The 27,819-nt window shown below is 35.3% G+C and overlaps 1 protein-coding gene and 1 pseudogene across 1 annotated transcript in view; both read left to right on the forward strand.

The window, feature by feature from the left end:
* The window catches only part of SYDE2 (synapse defective Rho GTPase homolog 2), a 50,263-nt gene that overhangs the window by 9,792 nt on the left and 12,652 nt on the right, over positions 1 to 27,819 (forward strand). Inside the window, exons 2-4 of the mRNA XM_047086040.1 lie at positions 1,651 to 2,334; positions 9,483 to 10,585; positions 14,698 to 14,824. Of these exons, the coding sequence (XP_046941996.1) occupies positions 1,651 to 2,334; positions 9,483 to 10,585; positions 14,698 to 14,824 (1,914 nt within the window). The remainder of the gene's footprint in view (positions 1 to 1,650; positions 2,335 to 9,482; positions 10,586 to 14,697; positions 14,825 to 27,819) is intronic.
* LOC124515736 (CBY1-interacting BAR domain-containing protein 1-like) lies at positions 15,830 to 27,671 on the forward strand (annotated as a pseudogene).

Here is a 27,819-nt window from a genome sequence, read left to right on the forward strand (position 1 = left end):
TAGCTTTTTTAAAAATTAATCTACTTGGTTGGGTAATATTTAGGATGAAAAAAGACAAGTTTACATTTTTTAAGGGATTTTTTTTTTCAGTAGAGGAAGGTTACTGAAAGCCTTGATTATGCATGAACCTAACGTTGTGGTTGTTTCTAAGCTCCTCATAGTTTAATGTGTTTTTATCACTCTGTTACTAGGCTTTCATATTTTATTTACTAGAATACAAAATGAATCAACCATATATACACGTGAAGTAGCAGGACTATAATTCCATAATTTAGAAACCTTTAGTATGATCTTAAATTTTTAGAAATGTGGTTCTGTTTTAACTTTCTATGCCTAGTGAATTAGTGTTATGGTATATATTTAGCTTATTGACTGTAAGTGAAGCCTGCTTTATGCAGTTCTTTGGATGTGCAAAACATTTACCTCTCTATGTGGAATTGATGTTATGTGTACATTTTTCTCAAAAAAATCTTATCACATTACATTAACACAAACACATATCAAGCATTTGATGACCCTGATTGCACTATGAATTCCTTAATTCATTTTTTTTTTTTTTTTTGAGAGGGTGAGAACACATGAGTGTGGGAGGGGCAGAGGGAAAGAAACAGACAAAGAGAGAATCTTAAGCAGGCTCCACATCCAGCACAGAGCCAGACTTGGGGCTCAATCATTTGAGCATGACTTTTGATTTTGGCTCAGGTCGTGATCTCAGTATCATGGGCTCTAGCCCGTACCAGGCTCTGTGCTGAGCACAGAACCTGCTTAAGGTTCTCTCTCTCTCTCTCTCTCTCTCTCTCTCTCTCTCTCTCTCTCTCTCTCCCACTTGTATTTTCTCTCTCTCAAATAAAATAAAAAAATTTTTAAAAAGAAAAATAAAATTATTCAAAATATGAATTAAAGTCATACTGTGTACAAAGCATTCTATATAAGCTTAAGTGTGTTTTGCGTGGGGTATGTCTTTGTTAGCCCAAATATGTTTATAAAGACAATCTTAGAGTTTGTTTATTCATTTTCTTAGAATTCTTATGTCACTTTTACTAGTAGTCTAAGTAATAAAAATTATTTTTAGTGAAAAAGCCAAAATGTTTCTTGTTTCATTTTAGTCTCCAAATGTGTAATACTACTTTTCCTTCTTTTTTTCCTTTAAAAATATTAGTTTTTTCTTTTTTTTTTTAATTTAAATTTTAGTTAACATATAGTACAATATTGGCTTAAGGAATAGAATTTAGTGATTCATCACTTACATACAATACCCAGTGCTCATCACAAGTGCCGGTATGGCCCATCTCCCACCCACCTCCTACTATCAACCCATAGTTTGTTCTCTGGTCATTAAGAGTCTCTTGTGGTTTGTTTCCCTCTCTCCTCTTTTTTTTCCCCCTTCCCACATGTTCATCTGTTTTGTTTCTTAAATTCCATATATGAGTGAAGTCATGGTATTTGTCTTTCTCTGATTGAATTACTTTGCTTAGCATAATGCATTCTAGTTCCATCTATTTCATTGTAAATGGCAAAATTTCATTCTTTTTAGATAGCTGAGTAATATTCCATTGTTAAAAATAGTATTTTAATAACTGATCTCAAGTGACTGGTTTTTCCTGGTATCCTAGGCATTACGTTTTACTTTCTTCTTTTTCTTTGAAACAGATTTATTTGAAAATGTCTATGGGTCTTCAGTGAAGAGAAGAGAACTTGAAGATCTGAAGGGTAATATTGGAATCAGAGGTCATAAGCCACTTAACAGCATCACTGTGTCAAAGAAACGCAATTGGCTATATCAGAGTACTCTGAGATCTTTTAACCTGGAAGAAGAAAATAAGAAATGCCAAGACATAAGTCATTTATCCATCTCACCTAAACATCAGTTATCACGACCTTTCCTCAAATCATCTGAAGAATATTGTACATATGTGGTGTGTAATGCTACAAATTCTTCATTATCAAAAAATTGTTCTTTAGATTTTAATGAGGAAAATGATGCAGATGATGAAGGAGAAATATGGTACAACCCCATTCCTGAGGATGATGACTTTGGTATATCAAATGCCTTGAGTTTTGGTGAGGCAGACCCTGCTGTTCTGAAGTTTCCTGCTGTTAGTTTGAGAGTATTGTCTGGTCCAGACCTAATGAAAGCAGAACAGTACACTGAAGGCTTGCTGTACTCTTCAGAACACAGAGGCAAGGTTCATACATCACAGTCAAATGAAGTGAATCCTGTTGAGTCCATCCACTCCACAGAGCTCGTGCGGCAGTACAAGCAAGGGCTTGGACACAAGACACAAGAAAGAATAATGGTAGAGGAGAGTCTCATGTTGAAATCTCCTTTTGCAGGTAAAGATGGTCACATGTTTGCCTTCTTCTTCCATTAAATTCTTGGACAGTAGCTAAAACTAAATATAGATGTCTATTGTAGCTATGTACTTTTCCTTACAAAGTGAGTGTGTTTTCATAAAAATAAAGAAAACTTCAAAAACGTTTACAAATATTTGTATATAGATGGTGGTTTAGTTATTCCTGTCACAGACTTGATTTTGTAAGGGGTGAAGATGCTGGGGTAGTTCTACACCAACTGTTAGTGTGTCTGTCCTTAATTAGTTTCTCTTAGTTGAAAGAGTGGGATCATGAGGTGCAGAAGAGAAACATACATTTCCTTTTTGTTTTTAATTTTTTTTTAATTTTTTTTAATGTTTGTTTATTTTTGAGAGAGAGAGGCAGACTGCAAGTGGGGGAGGGGCAGAGAGAGAGGGAGACAGAATCTGAAGCAGGCTCCAGGCTCTGAGCTATCAGCACAGACCCCGATGCGGGGCTTGAACTCACAAACCATTAGATCATGACCTGAGCCAAAGTTGGATGCTTAACTGACTGAGCCACCCAGGCGCCCCAAGATATATTCTTTATGTAAATCTAATTTTGCTTCATTCATTCATTCATTCATTCATTTATACCTAGCCTGGCTATAGCTGAAAAGTTGTATAGTCCGTGTATCAGTAGTTATTACTTTACAGTTTCATGCCTACATTTCCTCATGAACAAAGGAAAGGAAGAAGAGAAAAAATAAATGAGAGGTAAAAGTAAAGACCTCGCAAGTAGGTGGGTGTTGCAATAGTTATGGAACCTAGAAAAGAAATAATTGAAGTTTGATGCATATTAGGTTGCACCATATGAAATTGACAGTTTTTGATCTGCAGAACACTATATGAAATAGTTCAACCTAATGGTTTCTTTCTTCCTTGATTGCCTTGAGTTTTTGATGTGCTTCTTTTAAAATTTGGTCCCAGACACACTAGGAAATAGCAGAGAGCATATTTAGTTGCAAATATCAAATGTTGGCTAGAAAGCAGTTCTGTTTTATATCAAGTTGTTTTAATTTATAAAATTTCAAATGATACAGAATATTCAAAGATGTGGCGTATAACAGATGCTGTCAGTATCTTGTCCTTATCCCTTGGGATTTATTATTTATTTAGATGGGACAAGCCTCCATCCAAACATCAGTATCTGCGTCTCTGCTTGAGGATTCTGGCAGGAGTGTTAGAGAACTTCTCTGCAGGAAGCAGAGTGACTTCCTCTGAGTCAATGAGTGACTGTTGGAGTGCCCACCAACCAGAATTGGTATAGAACCACCTCAGCTCTCTCATGCCCTGGGTGTCATAATTCTACATCATTTCCCAGAGTTTTCTCCTGATATTGAACATGAGTTGCCTGTAGTAGTAACAGGCTTGATTGTTCTTGGATTTGCCCCTGAATTTTCTCACTTCTTGCTGATAATTATGTGCTTTACAAATAAATTACTTGGATTTGAATCCTTTTCTCAGGGATATGTGGAGGTGGAATAAATGTTATATGATAAGAGAAAAAGTGAGTTAGGGGCGCCTGGGTGGCGCAGTCGGTTGAGCGTCCGACTTCAGCCAGGTCACGATCTCGCGGTCCGGGAGTTCGAGCCCCGCGTCAGGCTCTGGGCTGATGGCTCAGAGCCTGGAGCCTGTTTCTGATTCTGTGTCTCCCTCTCTCTCTGCCCCTCCCCCGTTCATGCTCTGTCTCTCTCTGTCCCAAAAATAAATAAACGTTGAAAAAAAAAAATTTAAAATAAAAAAAAAAAAAGTGAGTTAAATAACAGTGTATACTATATTATGTCAGTTTGAAAGAAACACTGAAAAGTTATACTAGAAAAGTTAAGTATCCCCCCCCACCACTGCCATGTTAGGATTGAAGGTAATGAAAAATTTTGTGAGTGGGGCACCTGGGTGGATCAGTCGGTTAAGCATTGGACTCTCGATTTTGCCTCAGGTCATGGTCTCACGGTTGTAAGATCGAGCCTCTCGTCCGGCTTACACTGACAGCACAGAGCCTGCTTTTTTACATTTTTAAAATTAAAAAAAAAAAATTGTGTGTGTGCATTTCTAATTGTAGACTGATGTTTCAGAAGAATTTGTGGGGTTTTTTTTTGTAAGCTAGATGGAAAGAGGAATAAATGCTTTATGAAATAATAGTTTGGAATACAGGCTGTGATTGGAGTGGTAGGGAAGCTTGCAGGAGTATGGCAGAGAGTGATGGGTTTGTATGGTGCAGGAAAGGCAAGAGGGCATAAGAATAACAGCAAAGTTAGAAAGCCAGTGTCTGTAAAGTTACACATATTTTGATTTAAGTTGCTGTCTTCAAACTTTATTATTTTATGTTTGTGGCAAATTGTGAACGTAGAAAGACAGATATTATAAAAACAAAAACAAAGACTTGAAAGTAGGGTAGAGCTGTTATTTATGTTTCCTCTCTCTGTTATTCTTCTTTTTAGCATCTTATTAAAATATAATCACAGTCCTAAGTTGACTAAAGGAAATATTTAGTTTATTTCTTTGTCATCATTTTGTTTTAGTTTGATCAGAAAGATTACCTAAAGTGATCTGTTTTCTTTAGCAATATTAACAGAACTGTTGAGGGGTGCCTGGGTGGCTCAGTCGGTTAAGCATTTGACTATTGATTTTGGCTCAGGTAATGATCTCAGGGTTGTGAGATTGAGCCCCACGCTGAGGGTGGAGCCTGTTTGGGATTCTCTCTCTCCCTCCCTCTCTGCCCCTCCCCCTCTCGCTCTTGTGTGCATGCTCTCTCTCTCTCAAAATAAATAAACATCAAAAATGAGAACTGTTGAGAAATAGGCAAAGATAATGGTTGAATTTCAAAATAATTTTCTGATCAAGAAATAAAAAAGCTTGAGTATATTTAGTATCGCTGACAATTTTTTAATCATTCTAACACAATTATGACTTGTTATTTTGTTTATTAAGTCCCATATGTATATTTATGTTTTATCTAGTTGCGATCATAGCAGTCTGTTTTTGATGATTTTGTTTTGTTTTGTTTGAGAAAGGGAGAGCATGCCCCTTCCCCCACACCCCCATGTACAGGGGAGGGGCAGAGGGAGAGGGAGAGAGAGAATCTCAAGCAGGCTCCCTGCCCAGTTTGATGCCTGACTTGGGGCTCAATCACACGACCTGAGGTCATGACTTGAGCCGAAATCAAGAGGTGAATGCTTAACTGACTGAGCTCCCCAGGTGCCCCTGTTTTTGGTTTCCACTTGATGTTTTCATCTTGTATTGTTACATGTAGATTAACATTATTGTTTACCAATTTTATAGTATTTAATAGGGTTGATGTGTCCTAATCTATTTGACTGGTTATGTTGGGTGTTAATAGATTATTTCCACTACTAGAGGAGTGATCATCATCGTGATCTATTTCACTTTATTTGGATTAATTACTAGTATCATTACTGGGTTTTTATGGCTGGTAACTATTATAGTAATTCCTATATTATATTTCCTAAAAGGTTTACCACTTTACAGGCAACTGACAATTGGTTGGTTGATTAATTGATTTACTCTATAAACGCTCAATTTCTGCTGTGTGCCAGTTACTGTTCTAGGTGCTGAAGGAATGTGCCAGTTTCACTTGATTCTAGCCTGGTTTATGGATTTACAAAGATTTTCATTTTGTACTTTCCCTGTATAGCTAGTCTGTGATTTGATTAGTATAATTTTGGTTTAATTTTAAGCAATTATTGAATTTGGTAGTATTTCAGCTCTTGGGTTTTATAAAAACAAAGCATTTTTATTTTAATAAGTTTAGTCTTGTCTGAAGTAGAAATTGCTAACATACACAGTATTTCATTTTAATAGTTAAAGACTTCAGTAAGAATAATGCATGATGTGTAAAAAAAGTCAAAATGTTAAATTAACTCCGTAATACTTTAATAGAACCTAGAGCAATTTAATATACTGGATAGCTTTTTAAGCCGTTGACAAAATAGATTGTAGACTACAGCAGGACTCTGATTACTATAGAATGTTTTAGGCCAGTAAACCAATAGAATTGTACTACAATTTACAGTACAAGGGAATGCTTTGTCTAGTTTATCAAATATTCCATTTCTTATTTGTTATTTACCAGAAAAGCCCCGCAGGCATACTTAAAATAGTCCTTTCTCTATAAAGAAACCACTTCTTTGTTTTTAGGACACATAAAGAGGGATGGAGGGAGATTATATTAGCACTTTAAAAGAAAGGTCATTTAATCTATTGATTTTGAAATGAATTAATACTCTCTTTTGTTATTTTAATTGTGAAATGTAGTATTTCATAGAGTAACCTCTGACATTAGGGTCATTAGAGATCTTTATAAGGAATAGTTAGTAGAAGTGTGAAAAACTCATTTAAATTTTAAGTAATTTAAATCATAGATTGTTTCATTCATTCTTTTTTTTTTTTTTTAAGAAGCTCGAGGCCCAGCCCCAAGATCAGGAGTCACATGCTGTCCTGAGTGAGCCAGCCAGGCACCCCTAAATTGTTTCTTTAAAGAAACAGTTTAAACTTACATAATAGATTTTAGAAGTTATTTTCATTTTGCTTTATTAAACACTTAAATAGGAACAGTTTCACATTTTAAAATAAAATTGATTAGTCAGTTTATACATTTTTTTTTTTTTAACTGAGGGATTGAAAGTTTAAGGTTGAGGGGCCCCTGGGTGGCTCCTCAGTCAGTTAAGTGGGTTATGCGTCTGACTCTTGATTTTGGCTCAGGTCATGAGTTTGTGAGTTTGTGAGTTTGAGCCCTGCGTGCGGCTGGTGCTGACAGCCTGGAGCCTGGCTGGGATTCTGTCTTTCCCTCTCTTTCCCCCCTTCCCTCCCTCCCTCTCTCCCTCTGTCTAAATAAATAAGTAAATAAACAAACTTTAAAAAAAGAAAAAAGAAAGTTTAAGGTTAAATGGAATATTTTATTTAAAAACAAACATTTATTTATTTTTGAGAGAGGGAGAGGGAAGGGTTGGGGGAGGGGCAGAGAGAGAGGGAGACAGAGGATCTGAAGTGGGCTCTGGGCTGACAGCAGAGAGCCTAATGCGCCCAAACTCATGAACCATGAGATCCTGACCTGAACTGAAGTTAGATGCTTAACCTACTGAGCCATCCAGGTGCTCCTTAACTTATTAATAATGGTTAAGAAGCCACCATTAAAAATCAATTTAATGTATATGTATAGACAGAAAAATGTTTAGAAGGATGGAAGTACTCTAAAGTACAGTATTTAAGAATATAGGCTCTGAAGGCCTATGCTTAGGTTTGAATTGTACCTGTTTCTGCCACTTAGCTGCTTTGTGATCTTAAATCAGCTCTGTGCATGAGGTCCTTGTCTGGAGGATGTGATGCTTGTGGTATCTTAACTCTTAGGGCTATTTCAAGAATTAAATCAGAATCTGTGCATACTAAGTGTTAAATTAATTTTTCATACTTTGTCTAGCTCAATAAATGTTGGCTAGTGCTATAAATATTAACAATTTACTGTTAAACTACTTTGGATATTATTTTCACCTCACTATTTATAATGACTCATCTCTTAATAGCTCAGTTTAGGCTATTTGGATTCCTTTGTGTCTTTTAAAAACTTTTTATTGTAAACCTGGATAATTTTGACATTCAGGGGGGAAAAAAGCTATTTTTGTGTGGAGAAAAAAAATCAAAAACATTTCAATGCTTTACTCTTCATGAAAACTGAGAAGATAACAAAACTTATTTATGTCTCTGTACTGTTATTTAATATATTGAAATTGCAAGGAAAGGCCCTAATTTAGCTTTTGAAGTTCCAGGGAATTATTGTATATAAATAATAAAAGAAAGAAAATGTCTTTATAGTTTTTAAAATTATTCAGTTAGCTTTATGATATTCAATATTCAGTTATTCTTTTTTCTTTTTTTTTTTTAAGTTTTATTTTTTTAATTTACATCCACATTATTTAGCATATAGTACAACAATGATTTCAGGAGTGAATTCCTTAGTGCCCCTTACCCATTTAGCCCATCCCCCCTCCCACACCCCCTCCAGTAACCCTGTTTGTTCTCCATATTTATGAGTCTCTTGTGCTTTGTTCCCTCCCTGTTTTTATATTATTTTTGTTTCCCTTCCCTTACGTTCATCTGTTTTGTCTCTTAAAGTCCTCATATGAGTAAAGTCCTATGATAATTTGTTTTTCTCTGACTGATTAATCAATATTCAATTATTCTTGATTAACTGTGTTTCATTCTATGTATAATCTTTCGTGATATGTTCTGAGGGAACATCGAAGAAAGAAAGGGCTCTTAGTTGTCAAAATTATAAACTTATTTGGTTTTTGGGGTGCCTGGGTGGCTCAGTCATAAAGCATCTGACTTGATCTCAGCTCAGGTCTTAATCTCAGGGTGGTGAGTTCAAGCCCTGTGTTGGGCTCTGCATTGGGCATTAAGCCTACTTAAAAAAAAAAAAGTAAATAAATAATAATAATAAGCTTGTTTTGTTTTTAACTTTTTTAAAAAAAAGCACTGCTATGTGATAAAATTTAGTTTTTAGAGAAGTATAAACAAATGTTCTTTTATTAGAGTAGGATTTCTTTTTTCTTTTTAAAATTGAAGTAGGATTTCTAAATAAACACTCAAATAGATAATATGCCAAAATAAACATCAAAATAGGAAGCTTTCCTAGTTTCCTCTGATATCCACTGTTCATGGTTATAAAATAACATACTCCCTGAATTATATTGCAGTGGGAAAGATTTAAAAGGAATATATATTACCCTTCCTCCAAACCTTTAAAGTAGAAAAGAAGATGGAGACGAAGATGCTTCTTTCCACCCTAAGCCATTTGGAAATCCCGACCCCCCTTTCTTTAAGATTTTCTTTTTATGTAATCTCTACACTCAGCATGAGGCTAAAACCCACAATCTCAAGATCAAGAGTCACTTGCTCTACCTACTGAGCCATCCAGGCACCCCTGGAAATCCTTGATACTGTGTTTGAAGGTGGTAATGGAGATTTACCTAAACTTGTAACTTACTAAATCTCCCCAGTGTGATAAAACAAGGGAGAAATTTCTGTCCATGGGAGAGTCTGTTTAGTTGATGATTTATAAAGTAGGAATCAAAACATATCACCTTATAATATCTTTTTTTTTTTTTTTTTAAGGTCCTGGGATCCTAGGTGCTACAAATAAGACTGAATTGGGAGCTACCGAATTATCTTCTCCAAGCCCTAGCCCTGTGAAAAAAAGCAGTTCAATTAACTGGTCTTTCCCAGATAAAATAAAATCTCCACGAACTGTGAGGAAACTTTCCATGAAAATGAAAAGGTTGCCAGAACTTAGCCGAAAGCTGAGCGTTAAAGGAACTTTGAATTACATGAACAATCCAGATAATACTCCTTCCTTGTCTAAATGTACCTGTCGAGAAATTCATCATGCCAATATTCTGCCTTCTGGGAACACAACCACAGCTGCTAAGAGGAATGTCATAAGTCGGTACCATCTGGATACCAGTGTATCTTCTCAGCACAGCTACCAGAAGAAAACATCTGTGAGTTCCAAGTATTCCTGCAAAGGTGGTTACCTCAGTGATGGAGATTCACCTGAACTTATAACTAAATCTAGCAAACATGGATCTGACAACAAATTTGGAAAGGGAAAAGAAATCATTCCAAGTAGTTGCAGCAAGAGTGAAATAGACATTGATGCTTTTAGACATTATAGTTTTTCTGATCAACCTAAGTGTTCTCAGTACATATCTGGGCTCATGAGTGTGCATTTCTATGGTGCTGAGGATTTAAAACCACCTCGGATAGATTCAAAAGATGTCTTTTGTGCAATTCAGGTAGATTCAGTAAACAAAGCAAGAACAGCTTTGCTCACATGTCGGACAACATTTTTAGACATGGATCATACTTTCAACATAGAAATTGAAAATGCACAGCATTTGAAATTAGTAGTATTCAGTTGGGAACCGACTCCAAGAAAAAATCGAGTGTGTTGTCACGGAACTGTTGTTCTCCCCACCTTATTCAGAGTGACAAAGACACATCAGTTGGCTGTCAAACTTGAGCCTAGAGGTCTTATTTATGTGAAAGTGACTCTTCTGGAACAGTGGGATAATTCTCTTCCTGGACTGGCTATAAATCGAGAACCAGTAATATTTGGTGTTGATATTCGAAAAGTTGTAGAGAAAGAAAATACAGGACTGATGGTGCCACTTCTGATACAAAAATGTATTATGGAAATTGAAAAGAGAGGCTGTCAGGTATTATTTCAGTTTCTCTACTACCTCCCGATGTATTTATCTACCTTAATTAATTAAATTTATAGTAGGTCTTGGGGGAAGGGATTCAAGGTAAGGTTAAAAAAATCTAATTTAGACATTTTCTCATTCCTATTTTTAAAATTTATCCCATTATTGTTTAGGGTATAATTCACATCTTCACCTACATTGTCAGTGAGCAATTAAGAGCATGCTAGATGGTTCCACAATTTATGTTGTGATGCAGAGTTATGTGGGTTTTATACCTCGCTATCAGGATTGCTTTACAATGACATTCCTAAGAAAAGCCAGAGCTATGATAGGCAAAGACTAATTCATTTAAGGAATGTTTCTGCATGGTTTGACATTCCTGTGGTACAAAATTCCAACAGTGAATCTTAAAACCCTGCTGTACTCCTAAAACTAACTCCCTGTCCTTGTTCCCTACTCTCCCTCATCCCACACTTCAGAAAGCATACATAAGCTTATTTGTCTCTGAACTTTGGGATAGTGTGGAGGATGAGGAGAGGTCCTACTAATAACATGTCTCATTCTCTCTTCCTTTTAAGTGAGAAGGTTAAAATAAAATAAAATAAAATAAAATAAAATAAAATAAAATAAAATAAAATAGAATGTAAAAGCAGCCCATTAAAAGAAACAAAAACCCTGGTGTTATATATAATAAGATATATAATGTTAACCAGTTGTAGACCTTATCTTTTTTTCATTAATACATGTGGACTGTGACAATGAGAAACAGCATATCATTCAGGATGTTATTCTGCGGTGCAAGTAATAGTTTAAATTCAAAAATTAAGCCTAAAATTAGATACTCTGAAGTATTTCTGCTTTAATACTATCAGAATTTATGACATTGATTAAAAACATCAGAGGTAAATATCAACGAATCAGAATTATGATTTCTTTGTAGAAAAGAGTTTTAAAATAACTCACCTTGAACCTTGATGTGGAAACTACAGAAACAGTGTAAGTTAGTGGGGTTTTGTATTAAGATGCAGGAACCTTGGGTACCGGTTTCTCCTCCATTATTAATTAGCTGTGTGATGTTGGGCAAGTCACTTAATCTCTGTGGGCCTTATTTGCTTATATCTATAAAAGTAGATGCAGTAGTTTCCTGAAGGTAAGAGGTACATCTGAGCTTTTGAAACCTCTTCTCTGTTATTCAGATAGAGTTTATATTTTCTATATGAGAATACGGCTTTTAGTTTCCAATCCAACTTTTGGTCCAGTTACTTTTTCTTAAGGTTCTCTGTTTTTCTCCCATTTTTTTTTTCAGGCAATATGTAGAAAGGTCAGAGATTAGGCCAATTTCAAATTATTAAACAAACTTTTACAACTGAATTTTAAAATAAGTAACTCAAATAGCACTGTACTTTTACAATCTATTTTCTGAGTTTATAAAGAATGGGTATATAAAACTTATAATTTTTTCATGAGTTTTTATTTATTCAATTTGTTACAATCAATTATAGTCATTATTCTTTGAAGCTTAAATTATCCCAAGTTTGGCTAGGGAGTGCTTCTTGCAACTAGCTACTGATTGCTTTGTTATATCCCCAGTAGCGTTTGAGCATTTCTTTTCTTTATGACTAAGACTGTTGTAATTTATTTTAAATACCCACAAAATATTTTTAGCAATGCTTTTTATTTCTATACTTAAAGTTTAGAAATAGTTATTTTAATAAAGAATTATTTCCTGTGAACTAAAAAATAAAATTTATAGTAGTCCATTTGGAACTGCAATTTTTAAACACCTTTTTTTGTTTGTTTGTTTGTTTTGTTTCTTTTGCTTTTTCTCTCTCTCCCCTGCCCTGCCAGAGAAAGGGGCTTATTGTGTCTGTATTTTACAGACTAGCACACTGCTTAAATTTTGGTTACCTTTTTAGGCAGTAATTATTCTTGTGTTTGTTATCAGGAGCATCAGGTTTTAACAGTCATACAAAAATAGTTTGTGGCATCTTCCAAATGCTTTGAAGGCTATTACCACCTATCCCCTGCTTTCAATGGGAAAAAAAAATTACGATGGAAATCATACTCCTTGTTTATCCAGTACAGATTCTATCCCTGATAGGGGCATTAAGCATGTACTTGAAGTGTTTGATTTAAGAAGTCAGCCTCTGAAATTAGGGGTATATCCTCAAGTGTCTTTTCCTTGAAATCCCTGTATTAGATCTATCTTCTTTTATTCACCTTTAAAAATTACCTTTGTATTTTCAGCTTTGTGGACAACATGTTACCATTAATTTATTACTTACTATTGAAGTATTGCTTTCTTTAACTTGTTCTAGGTTCACCTCCTTCTCAAGTTCAAGGGGATACATCTTTATTATGGGATTTTGTGACACTTAAGTGTGCCTACACCAGAAGGGCTCCACTCAATCAAATTAGTTTCTTCTAATATGATAGCATTTTCTTTGATCCTGTTAAAATTTTAGTTTCATTTTCTGGATCATCTGTGGTTCTACCATGTCTTGTGATGATGTGACCAACATAGGACATGCTATTCTCAATGCAAATGCACTATGAATTTGTATAAGAATAGGAAATTTCCTTCTAAGTACATTCCTTAGTTTCCCATATTACATCGATCCTTTTGAATGTAGCAGCACCTTGCATTACCTTCTCTCAGAAATAGTTGTAGTTTCCTTAGTATCTTTCAATTAATACTTAATAGCTTATCATCTCAACTATTTTGGATAATATTTCTCTATGTCCATTAGTAACATTTTCCTATATCAAGACCCACCTTTTGTATTCCATCAGTTATGTAATGACTTGGAGAGGTTTGTATCATAAGTACACCTGGAAATTTCATTTGTGTACTCCTTTTCCTAGATTGTTTATATGATTTTAAAGTGATTCCTGGTTCAAATCTTTGGGGATCCTCACTATTTGTTTTTACTTTTTTCTGTCTTGAAATAATTTCTTTTTTTTTTTTTTTTAATTTTTTTTTTTCAACGTTTATTTATTTTTGGGACAGAGAGAGACAGAGCATGAACGGGGGAGGGGCAGAGAGAGAGGGAGACACAGAATCGGAAGCAGGCTCCAGGCTCTGAGCCATCAGCCCAGAGCCTGACGCGGGGCTCGAACTCACGGACCGTGAGATCGTGACCTGGCTGAAGTCGGACGCTTAACCGACTGCGCCACCCAGGCGCCCCGAAATAATTTCTTTATAACTTCCTTCAACTCAAGGTGATTCGGCTTCCTAAACAGTCTTTGATGTGGAAATATAATCAACAACTACATATTTTTCTTAATTTTCTTGAAGTTTTTTTTTTTTTTTTAACTCTGATTGCTTAATCAGTCATGTTTTCTCTTTACAGATACAGTGCTGATTTCTTCTCAGTGACTTTATAGTGAACTTCCTAAGACTTAGTATTTTATCTCCTATATGAACTGTGTTTAAAAAATGAATCTTTTTAATGTAGGGTGGGTGGTATCTGTGTATCTTATATACATTTTGAACTAAAGGTTTAATTTTAATTTTAATATATTTTAATTGAATTTCCTCTGTCCCTTTATAATCAATTAACTTAGTAAGTTAAAAAATTCATTTCTTCCTGAGGATCTTTTTTTTCTTCTAAAAAGGTAACTTCACACAAATAGTAAATTGGAATTTTATTTCAATGGTATTACTTTTTTATGGATAAATAAATTGAGTTTAAAGAGATTAAATAATTTGCCCAAATTCACTAAGCAAGGAGTTACAGAGTGGGACTATATGGAATCCCAAACCCTTGTTTAACCACTGTGCTGCATTTCTTCTTCAGGGAAAAGATGTGAAAAGGCATGACCTTGGGGCATGGAGATATTGGTTGAGCATATAAGACTAAAGGGAAGGGCTTGTATCTTAAGATAGCCAGCATTATAGAAATCATAGTATATTGTCTGAATTTAAATGAAAGAATATAGAGTGTTTTTATTAAACTGATGAATATAGTCTATGGTGAGATTTCAAAAGCTGTTTGAGGTATTTTTAATTAAATGCCATTAGAACATATTTGATAACCAAGTTCATGTGACTTAAATATTTTGTGCTGTTATATCTTCTCCTTATCAGATTTATCATAATGTGGCCATAATTTTATTTCTAGGTAGTAGGCCTGTACCGATTATGTGGTTCGGCAGCAGTCAAGAAAGAACTTCGAGAAGCTTTTGAGAGAGATAGCAAAGCTGTTGGTCTGTGTGAAAACCAGTACCCAGATATAAATGTAATAACAGGTAATAAATAGTTTTTATTCTCTGTACACATTCTGGAAAGAATACATCTGTAGGAAAAGGACTTAAAATACTATTTTGTAGCCTAAATTTAATTGGGTTTTATTCTGAAGTCTTATTTTCCTTCCTTCACAAACATTGTATTATTTTCTGTGGGGAGGTAGTACCAAGATATGGTCCTTGCCCTCAAATCACCAATAAATATTGGGGGGGAAATACGACCTATGTTAAATTAGCTATTACTAGGTAGCAGAAGGAAAAAGGTACATTTTCTTCATAGAAGGATAAATAAAACACCATCAGAGTTCAGTTTGATTGTCGCCAGGTCATGTAAAGGGCATTGACTATTTGGATAGAGAATTCAGATTTATTTACTAGGCAGAGGGGACCCATCAAAGATTTTTTTATTTGTTTTTGAGAGACAGAGAGAGGCAGAGCATGAGCAGGGGAGGGGGAGAGAGAGAGAGAGATACAGAATCTGAAGCAGGCTCCAGGCTCCGAGCTGTTTGTTAGCGTGGGGCCCAAACTCACGAACTGCAAGACCATGACCTGAGCTGAAGTCAGACCCTCAACCGACTGAGCCACCCAGGCACCCCCCATCAAAGATTTTTCAGCAGGGGAGTGAAATCTTTAGGGAGATAGTCTTCAGGAATATTAATCTGGCAACTCTATGTGACGGATTGTAATTAAAAGAAACCAGAGGACAGAAGACCAATTAGGAAGCCTTAGCAGTAGTACTAGCAAAGAGGTGTTAAGAGCTGAAGGAGTCTTGTAGCAGTAACAATAGGAAAGAATAGAACTGAAAAGATATGAAGAAAGAGAGGGCCCAGACAAGCATGACTTTGACGCCTTGTTGATTTGGTATCATTTGCAGAAACTAAGAAGCTGAGAGGAGAGCTACTGCTTTTGGTGGAGAAATGTGAAAAAAAAAAAAAAACACAAAAAACTATGAATTGGGTTTTGTTTCAAACTTATATACTGAATTTGAGGTACTAGTAGGTGATCTACATGGATATATCAGGCAAAGTAGAAAGTGCTCATCTACAGCTAAGGAGAGGATATAGTAAAATTTACCAAGTGGTGAGTATATTCCAATATATAACATTGGAAATATACTTCTAGTACTCCTGAGACGTGGAGGCAATGTGCGGGTCATTAGCATATAATTGTAATTAACACTTTGTGATTGTCGGTAAAGTTTGAAGAGACAAGATCTTTGAGGATCTCCAAACTTTGGAGGCACGAAGACAAAGAAGATCCAGCTGAAGAGATTGAGAGGATAGGAGTCAGAAAGTTTGGGAAACGAAAGACAATAGTTTAAGGAAAGGTATGAGGCAGTGTCATTTGATGGAGAGATCATATAAGATGGGAACAGAAATAAGGCCTTTGAATTTGGCCATTATGAGATTGTTTATCACTAATCGATATCTTCAGGGACTCTTGACTTATAATTCCATGTTTTTGTTGTTGTATTTTATTAGCAAAGTTGTCAAGCATATATAAAAATAGAATACTGTGACAAACCCTCTATATCTATTACCTGGCTTCCATAATCAACACATGACCATACCTGTCTCTTTTATACCCCTCATTTGATTCTCCCCTAGACATGGATTATTTTGAAGTATATCTTCAGTATCCTATCCTTTCACCTATAGATGGTTTGGTATGTATCTTCAGATCTTCTTTGTATTTTGATAGTTCTTTGTCTTCCCTCTACTGGTAACTGCCATTTTTTTTTCATGCTGTAATATTATTTATCTCTCTAATTTGATTTGTCATTTTATATGCAATTAATTGCCTCAGAGAGAATTTGAGGAAGGTTCAACCTGCACATATTAAAGAGGTTTTTGTTGGTTGGAATCCTTTAAAGCTTACTTTTAGGATTGAGGCTTTTCAAATAGTTGAGATTCCCAATCTCTGAATTCTGAATGACTATATTTTCATGTATTTAATATATACTCTTAGATAATCAAAACTTTGATCCTAACCATTTTAATTCTAACAGACAATAAATCAAGGAACTTTTTCTTTCTTCTAAATTTTAGCAAACCAGAGATAATGGTTACTTTTATTTTTGTAAAGGAAGAAAGCTTATTCTTTCTACAAAAAATGAATTATGTCTACAAAAAAGAAAGTAGAATTTTTCCCTTAATAATATGTAATTAACAAAATTAGTAAACAATCCATTAAAGAGAGATTTTATAAATAGCAGTTCCCAGGAAATTACACTCTATAACTAAATGAAATATTTAATCTTGTTGAGGCATTATCTTAAAAAAAATTGTGCAAATATGTATGAATTAAAAAGATAACATGACGTGGCTTGATTTGATTATTTGCTATAAGACAAGGTCCTTAGTTAGAAATTTGCAGCATGTGGAGATGATATGAACAATAGGTCAATGAATGTTAGATTTGTATCATTCGTTTCTAAAATTGAGTGTCTCCATAGTTTATGAATTGGGTATTTTTTTGCTCTATTGTTTATACTCTTTCATTTCAGGAAAGCTGTTTTTCAAAAGAACCTAGAGCTATTTTCTTTCTTGATAAAAAAAAAACAACAACAATGAAATGATGTAAAAGTTGTCTGACAAATATCATTGAGATTACAATGAATTATATGCAAGGTCTCATCATGTCTCAGTATAAAGGATATTGTTGATTTGTAGAATTTGCTGGTAATAATGTTGCCTCATGTGTTCCATGTGAACTCAAATTTCTAAGTAAACTTGAAATATAATTAACAATTCAGTAGTTCTAAAAAAAGGAGATATTAATGAATGATAGAGTTTACTCACAGTTTAATGTTTATTTTATTTTTGAGACAGAGAGAGACATGAGTGGGGGAGGGGCAGAAAGAGAGACACGCACAGAATCTGAAGCAGGATCCAGGCTCTGAGCTGTCAGCACACAGCCTGTACTTTACTCACAGTTTAATGTGTTCTTAGTAGTTGGTTTGTCTAAAACACATAATGAAGTGCTCTAGACAACCATATTTTTCATGGGGTACAAAATTTAAGGTATGAAATCTATTCATATTTGTTTATAGCTCTTATTTATCAAAGGAACAAGAAATTAAAAAAGTAAAAATATTTATTATTTAGTGATTATTAGAAAAGAATAATAATCTTTCCTTCCTCCTAAGAAGGAAAATCCAATTTGAATGTATCTGCCCGTTATAAAATAGACATCATATTGCAGGGTTACACAGTCACTATCTAAGTTCAATACTTAGACATTCATTTGACCATGACTTTTCTAATTTTAATTCTTTTTAAATTCTTAATTCTTTTATTTTGCCTCAAAAGAAAACTTTATCAGCAATAACCCCCAAATTATCTTTAATTCTTTTATTTTGCTCAGAAGAATTCCTGATCAGTAATAACCCCAGAATTATCTTTAAACCATTAATAATTTTCTTCATTTATGTATATTAAATATGCATTTCCCCTACCATGCATATTATATGTTCTCTGATCTCTGGCACATTAATTTTCAAATTATTTTTGTTTTTCTTTACCTGCATTGAACATAGACACCTAAATTATATAAATACTAAGGAATGCAAAACACTGAGGAATAGTAATAGATTTAGCAATCAAAATATACTGAGGCAGTATAGAGAGTCCACTTAATCACTTATCCTTCCCTATCTAGAAGTTAATTGGTTTACTTACTAAATATTTATTGATGTCATTTACTATATGTCAGGCATTCTTCTAGGCACCAGGGACAAGTGAACAAGATGAACAGTATCTCAGTCCTCATATATGTATTCTTGTAAGGGAAGAGAATCAGTAATCAATGAATAGTAAGATATAGTAACTTATGCATGATAAGTAGGGCAATGGGAATGATACTGATTGGAGGTAGTAGTCAACTTGGTGACTCCCATGGTTGGAGTGATCAGAGAAGAAAATTGATATGAGAAGTGCCTTTTGAGCTAAAATCTGTATAATACAGAGTTAACCACTGGAAGATCTGGGGCTAGAGTTCTAGGTAGAGGAACAGAGTGAATTTTGCAAATTGAGAATTAATAAAATATAGGTACTACAGACCAGTCTCTGAGAAATAGAAGTAGTTTTAGTTATCAGAATGCCTTTTTTTTTTTTTTTTAGTGTGATGATACCTATTTTATCATGGGGATGAGTAGAATTTTCCTGTGTTGGTCCTTGTGCCTGAATGAAGGTGAGAGGCATATGGTTTCATAGTATCTAACTATTACAGAGCAACTTAGATGTTAGCCAAGAACCCCTTCTTTATTTACCTATAATTGCCTGCATTTTCTTCAGGTACATCGTAAAAGATGTACTATGTTGCACTAAATAAATTTTTCCATGTAAATTTTCCCCAAGTCTCCCTTACATAGTTTCTGTAGCATTAAAGACTGTCACCACAAACTTGTTATCTTATGGTTTTTATGTCCCCAAAGTATTCGAAAATGTTAAGGTTGGGGGTGCCTGTCTGGCTCAGTTGGTTAAGTGTCTGACTCTTGACTTTAGCTCAAGTCATGATCTTGTTTGTGAGTTCAAGCCTCCCATCAGGTTCTGCACTGACAGCACGGAGCCTGCTTGGGATTCTCTGTTTCCTCTCTCTCTGCCCTTCCCCCACTCATGCTTGCTTGCTCTCCTACTCTCTCTCTCTCTCTCTCTCTCTCTCTCTCTCTCTCTCAAAAAAAAAAAAAAGATGTTAACATGGCAGTATGGCTTAAGATACTCATATCACTAACTTTTTGGGATAAGGTCATATAGCTAACTTCTAGATTGATAGGTAGTTACATAGTATATGTCACCATATAGTAAAAATACCTCCTCTCTATATCATTTTATAAAATCTTTTTATTTTTCTAATGAACTTAATTATTCTATATATAGAATTTTCTAATGTCTACATACAGAAAAGGAGCGATAACTTTTACTTTGTTGAACATAATGTGCATTGAACAGACTTTAAGTGCTTAGTATTTGTTAGTAATAATTCTCCCTTATTTGCCCTCAAATTATAGTGAAGTAAGTAATCTTGAACTTGTGTTAATTTAAAATTTCATTTATATTAATGGTTGCTTAGTGTATTATACAAAGGATAATGGTATTTGAAATATGTGTTTTACTAAACTATAACATTATCTTTTCTGGAGATCTTTTAGGTTTTAATTTAATTTAATTGCATTATAGGGTGAGTCTCAAACTACCAGGGCATATTAAGTTTCGTTAGAACTAACGAGTCTTGCTCTTTGTCAAGGAACACACGTGGAATCTTTTTTATTTTTATTTTTTTAAATCATGCCCTAGAGGGTTGGTAGCTGTCTTTATTTGGCAGCTACAGAAAATTGGGTTTTCACTTTCTAACTGTAACTCAGTTGTCCTCTTTACACCACATGTTGCTATTCGTTGTAGATAGGTTTAGACTGCAAAACTAATGATGGTAGTAAAAAAAGTCACATGATATAAGTTAAGGAATGGGAATAAACAATTACTACATGTCTACGGTGTATAAAATGCTTTATTGTTATCATCACTGTACATCTAGCATGTATTGATTGTTAGGATATGTCAGGCTCTTTATACATATTCTGTTTCTTCTTATATGTCAGGAAGAAGTCTGGTCAATATACTCTTGGTTTCCCAGCACTATTTCCAGATTGTTATCTTTTCACTGTTGAACAGAAACTTATGCTCTTCTGAGAATAAAGCTCTCTAAAGTTTCATGGTGCATACCTACACTGCCTCTGTCTTTCCTATTTAAGATTATCTGCAGAACTCTTGGACATTCCCATTTATTCAGTGAATACTTTTTTAAAGTTTTTTTTTAAATTTTAGAGAGAATGAGCAGGGGAGAGAGGGAGAGGGAAAGAGAGAGAGAAGGAGAGAGAGAGAGAGAGGGAGGGAGAGGGAGAGAGAATCCCAAGCAGGCTCCACATTTAAGGCAGAGCCAGATGCAGGGCTCTAGACTATGACTTTGGGATCATGACCCAAGCCAAAATCAAGAGTTAGATACTCAACTGACTGACCGAGCCACCCAGGCGCTTCCAGTGAACAATTTGGATATCTTACCAATGGTTATATTTCAAACGAAAGTCCTGTCTTTGTCCTAAGTGATTTTAACATGCAAATGACCCATCCAAAATCCATTAAAAGACTACTTTCTTTCCATTGGATTGTCTTTACACCTTATCAAGAATTTATTGACCATAAATATGAGGGTTTATTTCTGGACTCTGAGTTCTGTTTCATAGATCTGTATGTCTATCCTTATATCAGTACCACATTGTTTTGATTAATGAAATTTTATAGTAAAATTTGAAATTTGGAGGTGTTAGGCTACCGATGTTCTTTTTTTTTTTAAGATTTTTTTGGGCTATTTTGGCTTTTTCATACTAATTTTAGGATCAGCTTGTAAATTTCTGTGAAAAATCTATGTAGGATTTTGATAGGTTTTATGTTGAATCTATAGTCAGTTTGGAGAGTATTTTCATTTTAACAGTATTAGGTGTTGTGATCTATGAACATGGGATAGCTGTCCATTTATTTAAGTTTTTAAATTTTTTTCATAAATGATTTTTAGTTTTCAGAGCACAAGTTTTGTATTTCTTTTGTTAAATTTATTCCTAAGTATTTAATTATTTTGATGCTGTTGTAAAAGGAATTATCTTTTTTTTTTTTTTTTTTGGACTGTTCATTTTTAGTGCATAGAAATACAGTTGAGGGGCACCTGGGTGGCTCAGTTGGTTAAGCATCTGACTCTTGATTTCTGCTTAGGTCTTGATCTCACCATTGTGAGATAGAGCTCCCACGCTGGGCTTTGCACTGAGCATGGAGACTGCTTAAGATTTTCTCTCTTTCTCCCTCTGCCCTTCTCCCCATGTTCTCTCTCTAAAATAAAAATTAAAACACAATACAGTTGATTTTTGCATATTGATCTTGTACTTTGCTAAACTCAATTATTCTGTTTTTTTAGTGGATTCCTTAGGATTTTCTATATGCAAGATTATGTTACCTGCAAATAGAAATATTTTTACTTCTGTCTTTCCAAGGTGGATCCTTCTTATTTCTTTTTCTTGCTTAATTAACCCTGGCTAGAACCTCCAATGTAATGTTGAACAGCAGTGGCAAGAGCTGAACATCCTTATCTTGTTCTTGATTTTAGGAGAAAAGCATTCAGCTTTTGACCATTACTTACGATATTAACTGAATTTTTCATAGATCCCCTTTAGCAAGTTGAGGAAGTTCCCTTCTATTCCAAGTTTTTTGGGTGTTTTTATCATGATAGTGTGTTGAATTTTGCTCAATGACTTTTATGACTCTGTTGAAATGATCGTGTGGTTTTGTCCTTTATTCTATTGATATAGTATATTACATGAATTGGTTTTCAGATGTTAAGCCAACCTTTGCATTCCTGAGATAAATCCCACTTAGTCCTGATGTATATTCTTTTTTTTTTTTTCCTTTTTAATATGTTGCTGGATTTAGTTGCTAGTATTTTGTTGAGGAGTTTTGTGTCCTACACGATATTGGTCTATAGTTTTCTTGTAATGTCTTTGTCTGGTTTTGATGTCAGCATAATACTGGTCTTGTAGAATGAGTTGAGAAGTGTTTTCTATTTTTGGTAAGAGTTTGTGAAAAATTAGTATTAGTTCTTCTTTCAGTATTTGGTAGTATTCAACTATCACTTAAACTATCTGGGGCCGGGCTTTCTTTTGTGCGAAGTTTCAAAAATTACTAATTCAGTGTCTTATTATAAATCTCCTCAGGGGCACCTGGGTGGCTTAGTTGGTTAGGCATTTGACTCTTGATTCAGGCTCAGATCACGATGGTCTCATGGTTCATGAGTTCCAGCCTTGCATTGGGCTCTGCACTGACAGCACAGAGCCTGCTTGAGATTCTCTGTCTCCCCGCTCTCTCTGCCCCCACCCTGCTCATGCTCTCTCTCTTTCTCTCTCTCTCTCTCTCTCTCTCAAAATAAATAAACTTAAGAAAGTGTTTAACTATAAATATATTCAGATTTTCTATTTCTTCTTAAGTCACTTCCAATAGTTTACCTCTTTCTATGAGTTCTAGCTTTCATCTGAGTTACCTAATTTATTGCCATATAGTTATTCATAATATTCACTTATAATCCTTTTTATTTCTATAAGGTTGGTAGTGATGCCCTCTTTCATTACTGATTTTAGTAATGTGAGTCTTCTTTTTTCCTTGGTCAGCTTAGTTGAAGGTTTGTCAATTTTGTTGATCTTTTCAAAGAAACAAATTTTGATTTTATTTTGTCTATTGCCTTCTATTATCTATTTCATTAATTTCTACTCTAATCTTTATATTTTCTTTTCTTCTGCTCACTTTGAGTATAACTTCCTCCCTTTTTTCTATTTTCTTAAGGGAAACTGAAATCATTTATTTGGGACCTTCCTTCTTTTCTAATGTAAACACTTAGTGCTATAGATTTCTTTCTAAATTCTAAACCTCATCCCACAAATTCCGACGTGTTTTGTTTTCATTTTCACTCAGTTCAAACACTTTTTTTTTTTTTTTTTTTTTTTATTATTTTTGGGACAGAGAGAGAGACAGAGCATGAACGGGGGAGGGGCAGAGAGAGAGGGAGACACAGAATCGGAAACAGGCTCCAGGCTCTGAGCCATCAGCCCAGAGCCTGACGCGGGGCTCGAACTCACGGACCGCGAGATCGTGACCTGGCTGAAGTCGGACGCTTAACCGACTGCGCCACCCAGGCGCCCCTAAACACTTTTTAATTAAAAAAAAATTTTTTTTAATGTTTATTTTTTGAGAGAGAGAGAGAGAGAGAGAGAGAGACAGTGTGAGTGGGGAGGGGCAGCGAGAGAGAGGGAGACACAGAATCTGAGGCAGGCTTCAGGCTCTGAGCTGTCAGTACAGAGCCCGATGTAGGGCTTGAACTCACCAGCAGTGAGATCATACCTGAGCTGAAGTCGGATACTCAACCAACTGAGCCACCCAGGCGCCCCTTTAAAAATATTTTTTTAATGTTTATTTATTTTTGAGAGAGAGAGGGAGAGGGAGAGCGAGGGATCAGGAGGGGCAGAGAGAGACAGAGACACAGAATCCTAAGTAGGCTCCCTGATACAGGGCTCAAACCCACGAACCGTGAGATCGTGACCTGAACCGAAGTCAGACACCCAACCAACTGAGCCACCCAGGCATCCCTCATTTTCTGATTTTCCTTTTTCTTTCTTCTTTGATTCATGGATTATTTAGAAGTATGTTCGTTTGTGTCAAAATATTTACAGAATTTTCCAGATACTTTTTTATTATTAATTTCTCATTTAATTCCATTATAATCATAGTACATACTTCATGTGACTTGAATCTTTTTGTATTTATTTAAACTTATTCTAAGGTCAAGATATGCTCTTCTGTGTGGTAAATGTTTCATTTGAATCCTTGAGAAGAATGTGTGTTCTGGTGTTTGGAGATGTAATATACTATAATTACCAATGCAGTCAAGTTGATTAATAATGTTGTTCCAGTCTTCCATGTCTTTATGTGTTTTCTTTCTTCTTGTTAAGAGAGGCATGTTGAAATCTTCAATTACAATTGTGGTTTTGACTCACCCATTTTCTACCTCCCGTTTTCCTTTAAAGACTTACACATGTATTAGGTCACTGGTATTTATTTTACAGCTCACCGATATTCTATTCATTTTTCCAGTCTTTTTTTTTAATCTCTCTGTTTAATTTTAGTTATTTCTATTGCTGTGTCTTCAAGTCATTAATCTTCTCTGCTAATATTAATTTAACTCTTTGTATTTTTAATCTCTGATATTTTAATTTTCACTATTAGAAATTTGATCTTTTTTTCAAACATTCTGTCTCTCTACTTGGCATGTTCAGTCTTTCTTCTAGCTTCTTAAACATATGAAATACCATATAATAACTGTTGCAATGTCCTTGTCTACTAATTCTATCAGCTATGTCATTTCTGGGTTGGTTCACAATTGATTTTTCTCCGCATTATAGATCATATTTGCCTGCTTCTTTATACACATGGTCATTTTTTATTGGATGTCAGATGTGAATTTTACCTTCTTGGGTGCTAGATATATATATTTTTTAATTTTATAGACACTCTTGGGCTTTGTTCTAGTATACAATGAAGTTGGGAACCGTTAGATTTTTTGTAGGTGTGCTTGTAAGCAGAAAGAGAGCAGCTTTTAAATAAGTCTTCTCTTTTTATATTTCTTTGATTCACTACTGAAGCAAAACCCTTCTTTGCATTCATATTGGTTTCCTATGGCTGCTAAGTGCCACAAACTAGGTGATTAAAACAACAGAAATGTATTGCCTCATGGTTCTGGAGGCTGGAAGTCCAAAATCAAGTTGTCAGCAGGATCTTGCTCCCTCTGAAACCTGTAGGGAAATTCTTCCTTGCTTCATCATAGCCTTTGTTTTTTTGCTGGCGATCTTTGGCATTCCTTCATTTATAGATGCATCACTCCAGTTCTCTGGCTTCACACAGTTCTCCCCTGCTTCTTCACATCCTCTTGCCTTTTTGTATGTCTGTCTCTGTGTCTAAATTCCCCTTTTATAAGAACACCAGTCAGAATGTATTAGGGCCTACCCTACTGACTTCATTTTAACTTGATTATCTCTGTAAAGATCCTGTTCCAAACACGGCCACATTCTGAAGTGCTGAGAGATAAGACTCAAATATATGTTTGTGGAAGACACAATTCAAGCTGTAACAGTACTATACCCAAATATCGTAAGTTACGAAGTTTTTCACTTTGGTTGCTCAGAACAGGAGCTATTTATTGCCTGCTAGTATAAGCTCCTGAAATTGTTCCCTTTAATCTTTTTGGGTGGTTCCTTTTCCAGCCTTGGTTAGTTTCCTCACCTGCACATGCTGATCAGTACTCAGAGACTCAGGGGGATTCTTGGAAATCTCCAGAGGTGTTTTTTTGTTTGTTTTTTGTTTTTGTTTTTTTGAGCAGCTATCTACTCTCTAATACTCTGTCCTGCAAGCTCTAGCTGCTTTGACTTCCTTAGTCTTCTAGCTTCCTCTCCTCAACTTAGCTGGACCTACTAGCTACCTGTGTTTGCACCCCCTCACAGTGACTTGGAAAGGTTTTCGGGCAATAAGGCAGTTATGAGCACACCTCATTAGATTCCCATCCCTTAGGGATCACTATCCTTCTTTGACTGATGTCTAATATGTTGGACACAGTTTTTTAATTTTTTTTTTCAGATATTTTATCTGGTGTTCCCAGTTGTTACAGGCAGGAAGTTAGATCTGGTCGCCATTGCTCTGTGTTGGTTAGAACAGCTGTTTTTCTGTTTTTCTGGCCCCAGTGCAAGCTGCTTTGAAATACTGTGATGTGGCTATAAAACTGATTGAGGAAGCTTTCTGTATACTGAAAAGATCTCAAGGATATGATGTTAAATGAAACACCAAGAAACAGAACAGGACATGATATACACTATCTGTTATGTAACAAATGATAATAATAGTAATACATTATTTATATTTACATAAACAAACATGGAAGGATCCATAAGAAACTAATGAATCATATTACTATCAAAATTGAAAAGATTATCAGAAGGTGGTGGGGGCTCCAGGAGGTGGCATCTTGCACTGTAGTTCACGCTCAGTCATGTCAGAGCTCAGGTCATTGGATGCCAGCCCGGGGTCCCCGGCCATGCACAAGGCAGGGTGTTGAGGCATAGGTTGGAAAACGAGGATACTCAAACCAGACAACTGCAAGATGCTGTCACAAATGCGGAGAAGCATTTCGGAGAGCTGTGCCAAATCTTTGCTGCTTATGTGCGGAAAAATGCCAGACTGTGAGACAAAGCAGACCTACTGGTGAATGAAATCAACGTGTATGCCTCTACAGAGACCCCAGTTTTAGAGCAGGGCCTGAAAAAAATAAAGGAGGGAGGGAGGGAGGGAGGGAGGTAAGGAGGGTGGGAGGGAGGGAAGGAAGGAAGGAAGGAAGGAGAGAGACAAAGAAAGGAAGAAAGCAGGGCCTAAAAAACGTTTCTGATTAGTTTGCCAAACTTCAGTATTATCAACAAGCAGAGGTTGAAAGACTTGAAGCCAGAGTAGTTGAACCTTTGAAAGCTTATGGAACCATTGTGAAAATGAAATGAGAGGATCTCAGAGCAACATTAATAGCAATGAATTGGGAAGCCAATCAGTTAACTCAGAAGGAATACATATTATTGTATCCTTTGACTTTTGATCTTTTTTTGTTTGTTTGCTTTTTAATGTTTGTTTATTTTTGAGAGAGTGCAAGTGGGGGAGGGGCAGAATGAGGGGGACAGATGATCGGAAGTGGGCTCTGCTCTCATAGCAGCGAGCCCGATATGGGGCTTGAACTCACAAACTGTGAGATCATGACCCGAGCCGAAGTTGGATGCTCAACTGACTGAGCATCTGACTTTTGATCTTTAAAAAAATGTTTTGTAAGGCAGAAACTTAATTGCAGAGAGCCACAATGGATGCTACCTGAACAACTCATCATCTGGAGGAAACTATTGACAATTTTGAAAAGCAGAAAATAAAGGACATAAAGACTATATTTTTAGAATTTATCACTATTGAAATGTTACTTCATGGCAAAGTTTTAAAGGTCTGCACTGCTATCTACCAATTTATACAAAATATTGATGAAGATTTAGAGGTTTTTCGAAATTGTCCATATCAACCAGATTATTCATCCTGTTTAGATATTGTCAGAGCAGATCCAAAGTCATCTCTTCAAAGATCACTGTCAGCTAAGTGTGTATCTGCAATAGGACAGATAACTAATAAAGGATCAACAAGCAAAAGATGATGATGAAGAGGATGATGAGGACTTAGATGTTACAGAATAAAATTAGTTTTCTTAAGTAATTTCACATTTCATTTTTCTTTTCTTTTTTTTTTTAATGTTTATTTTTGAGAGAGAGAGAGCAGGGAAGGGACAGAGAGAGAATCCCAAGCAGGCTCTGTGCTATCAGCCTGACACAACGCAGAGTCTGA

Source organism: Lynx rufus, unplaced genomic scaffold (assembly GCF_022079265.1).
Source record: "Lynx rufus isolate CCGP_SWC_20201006 ecotype Redwood Valley unplaced genomic scaffold, mLynRuf1.p SCAF_2, whole genome shotgun sequence".
NCBI lineage: Eukaryota > Metazoa > Chordata > Mammalia > Carnivora > Felidae > Lynx > Lynx rufus.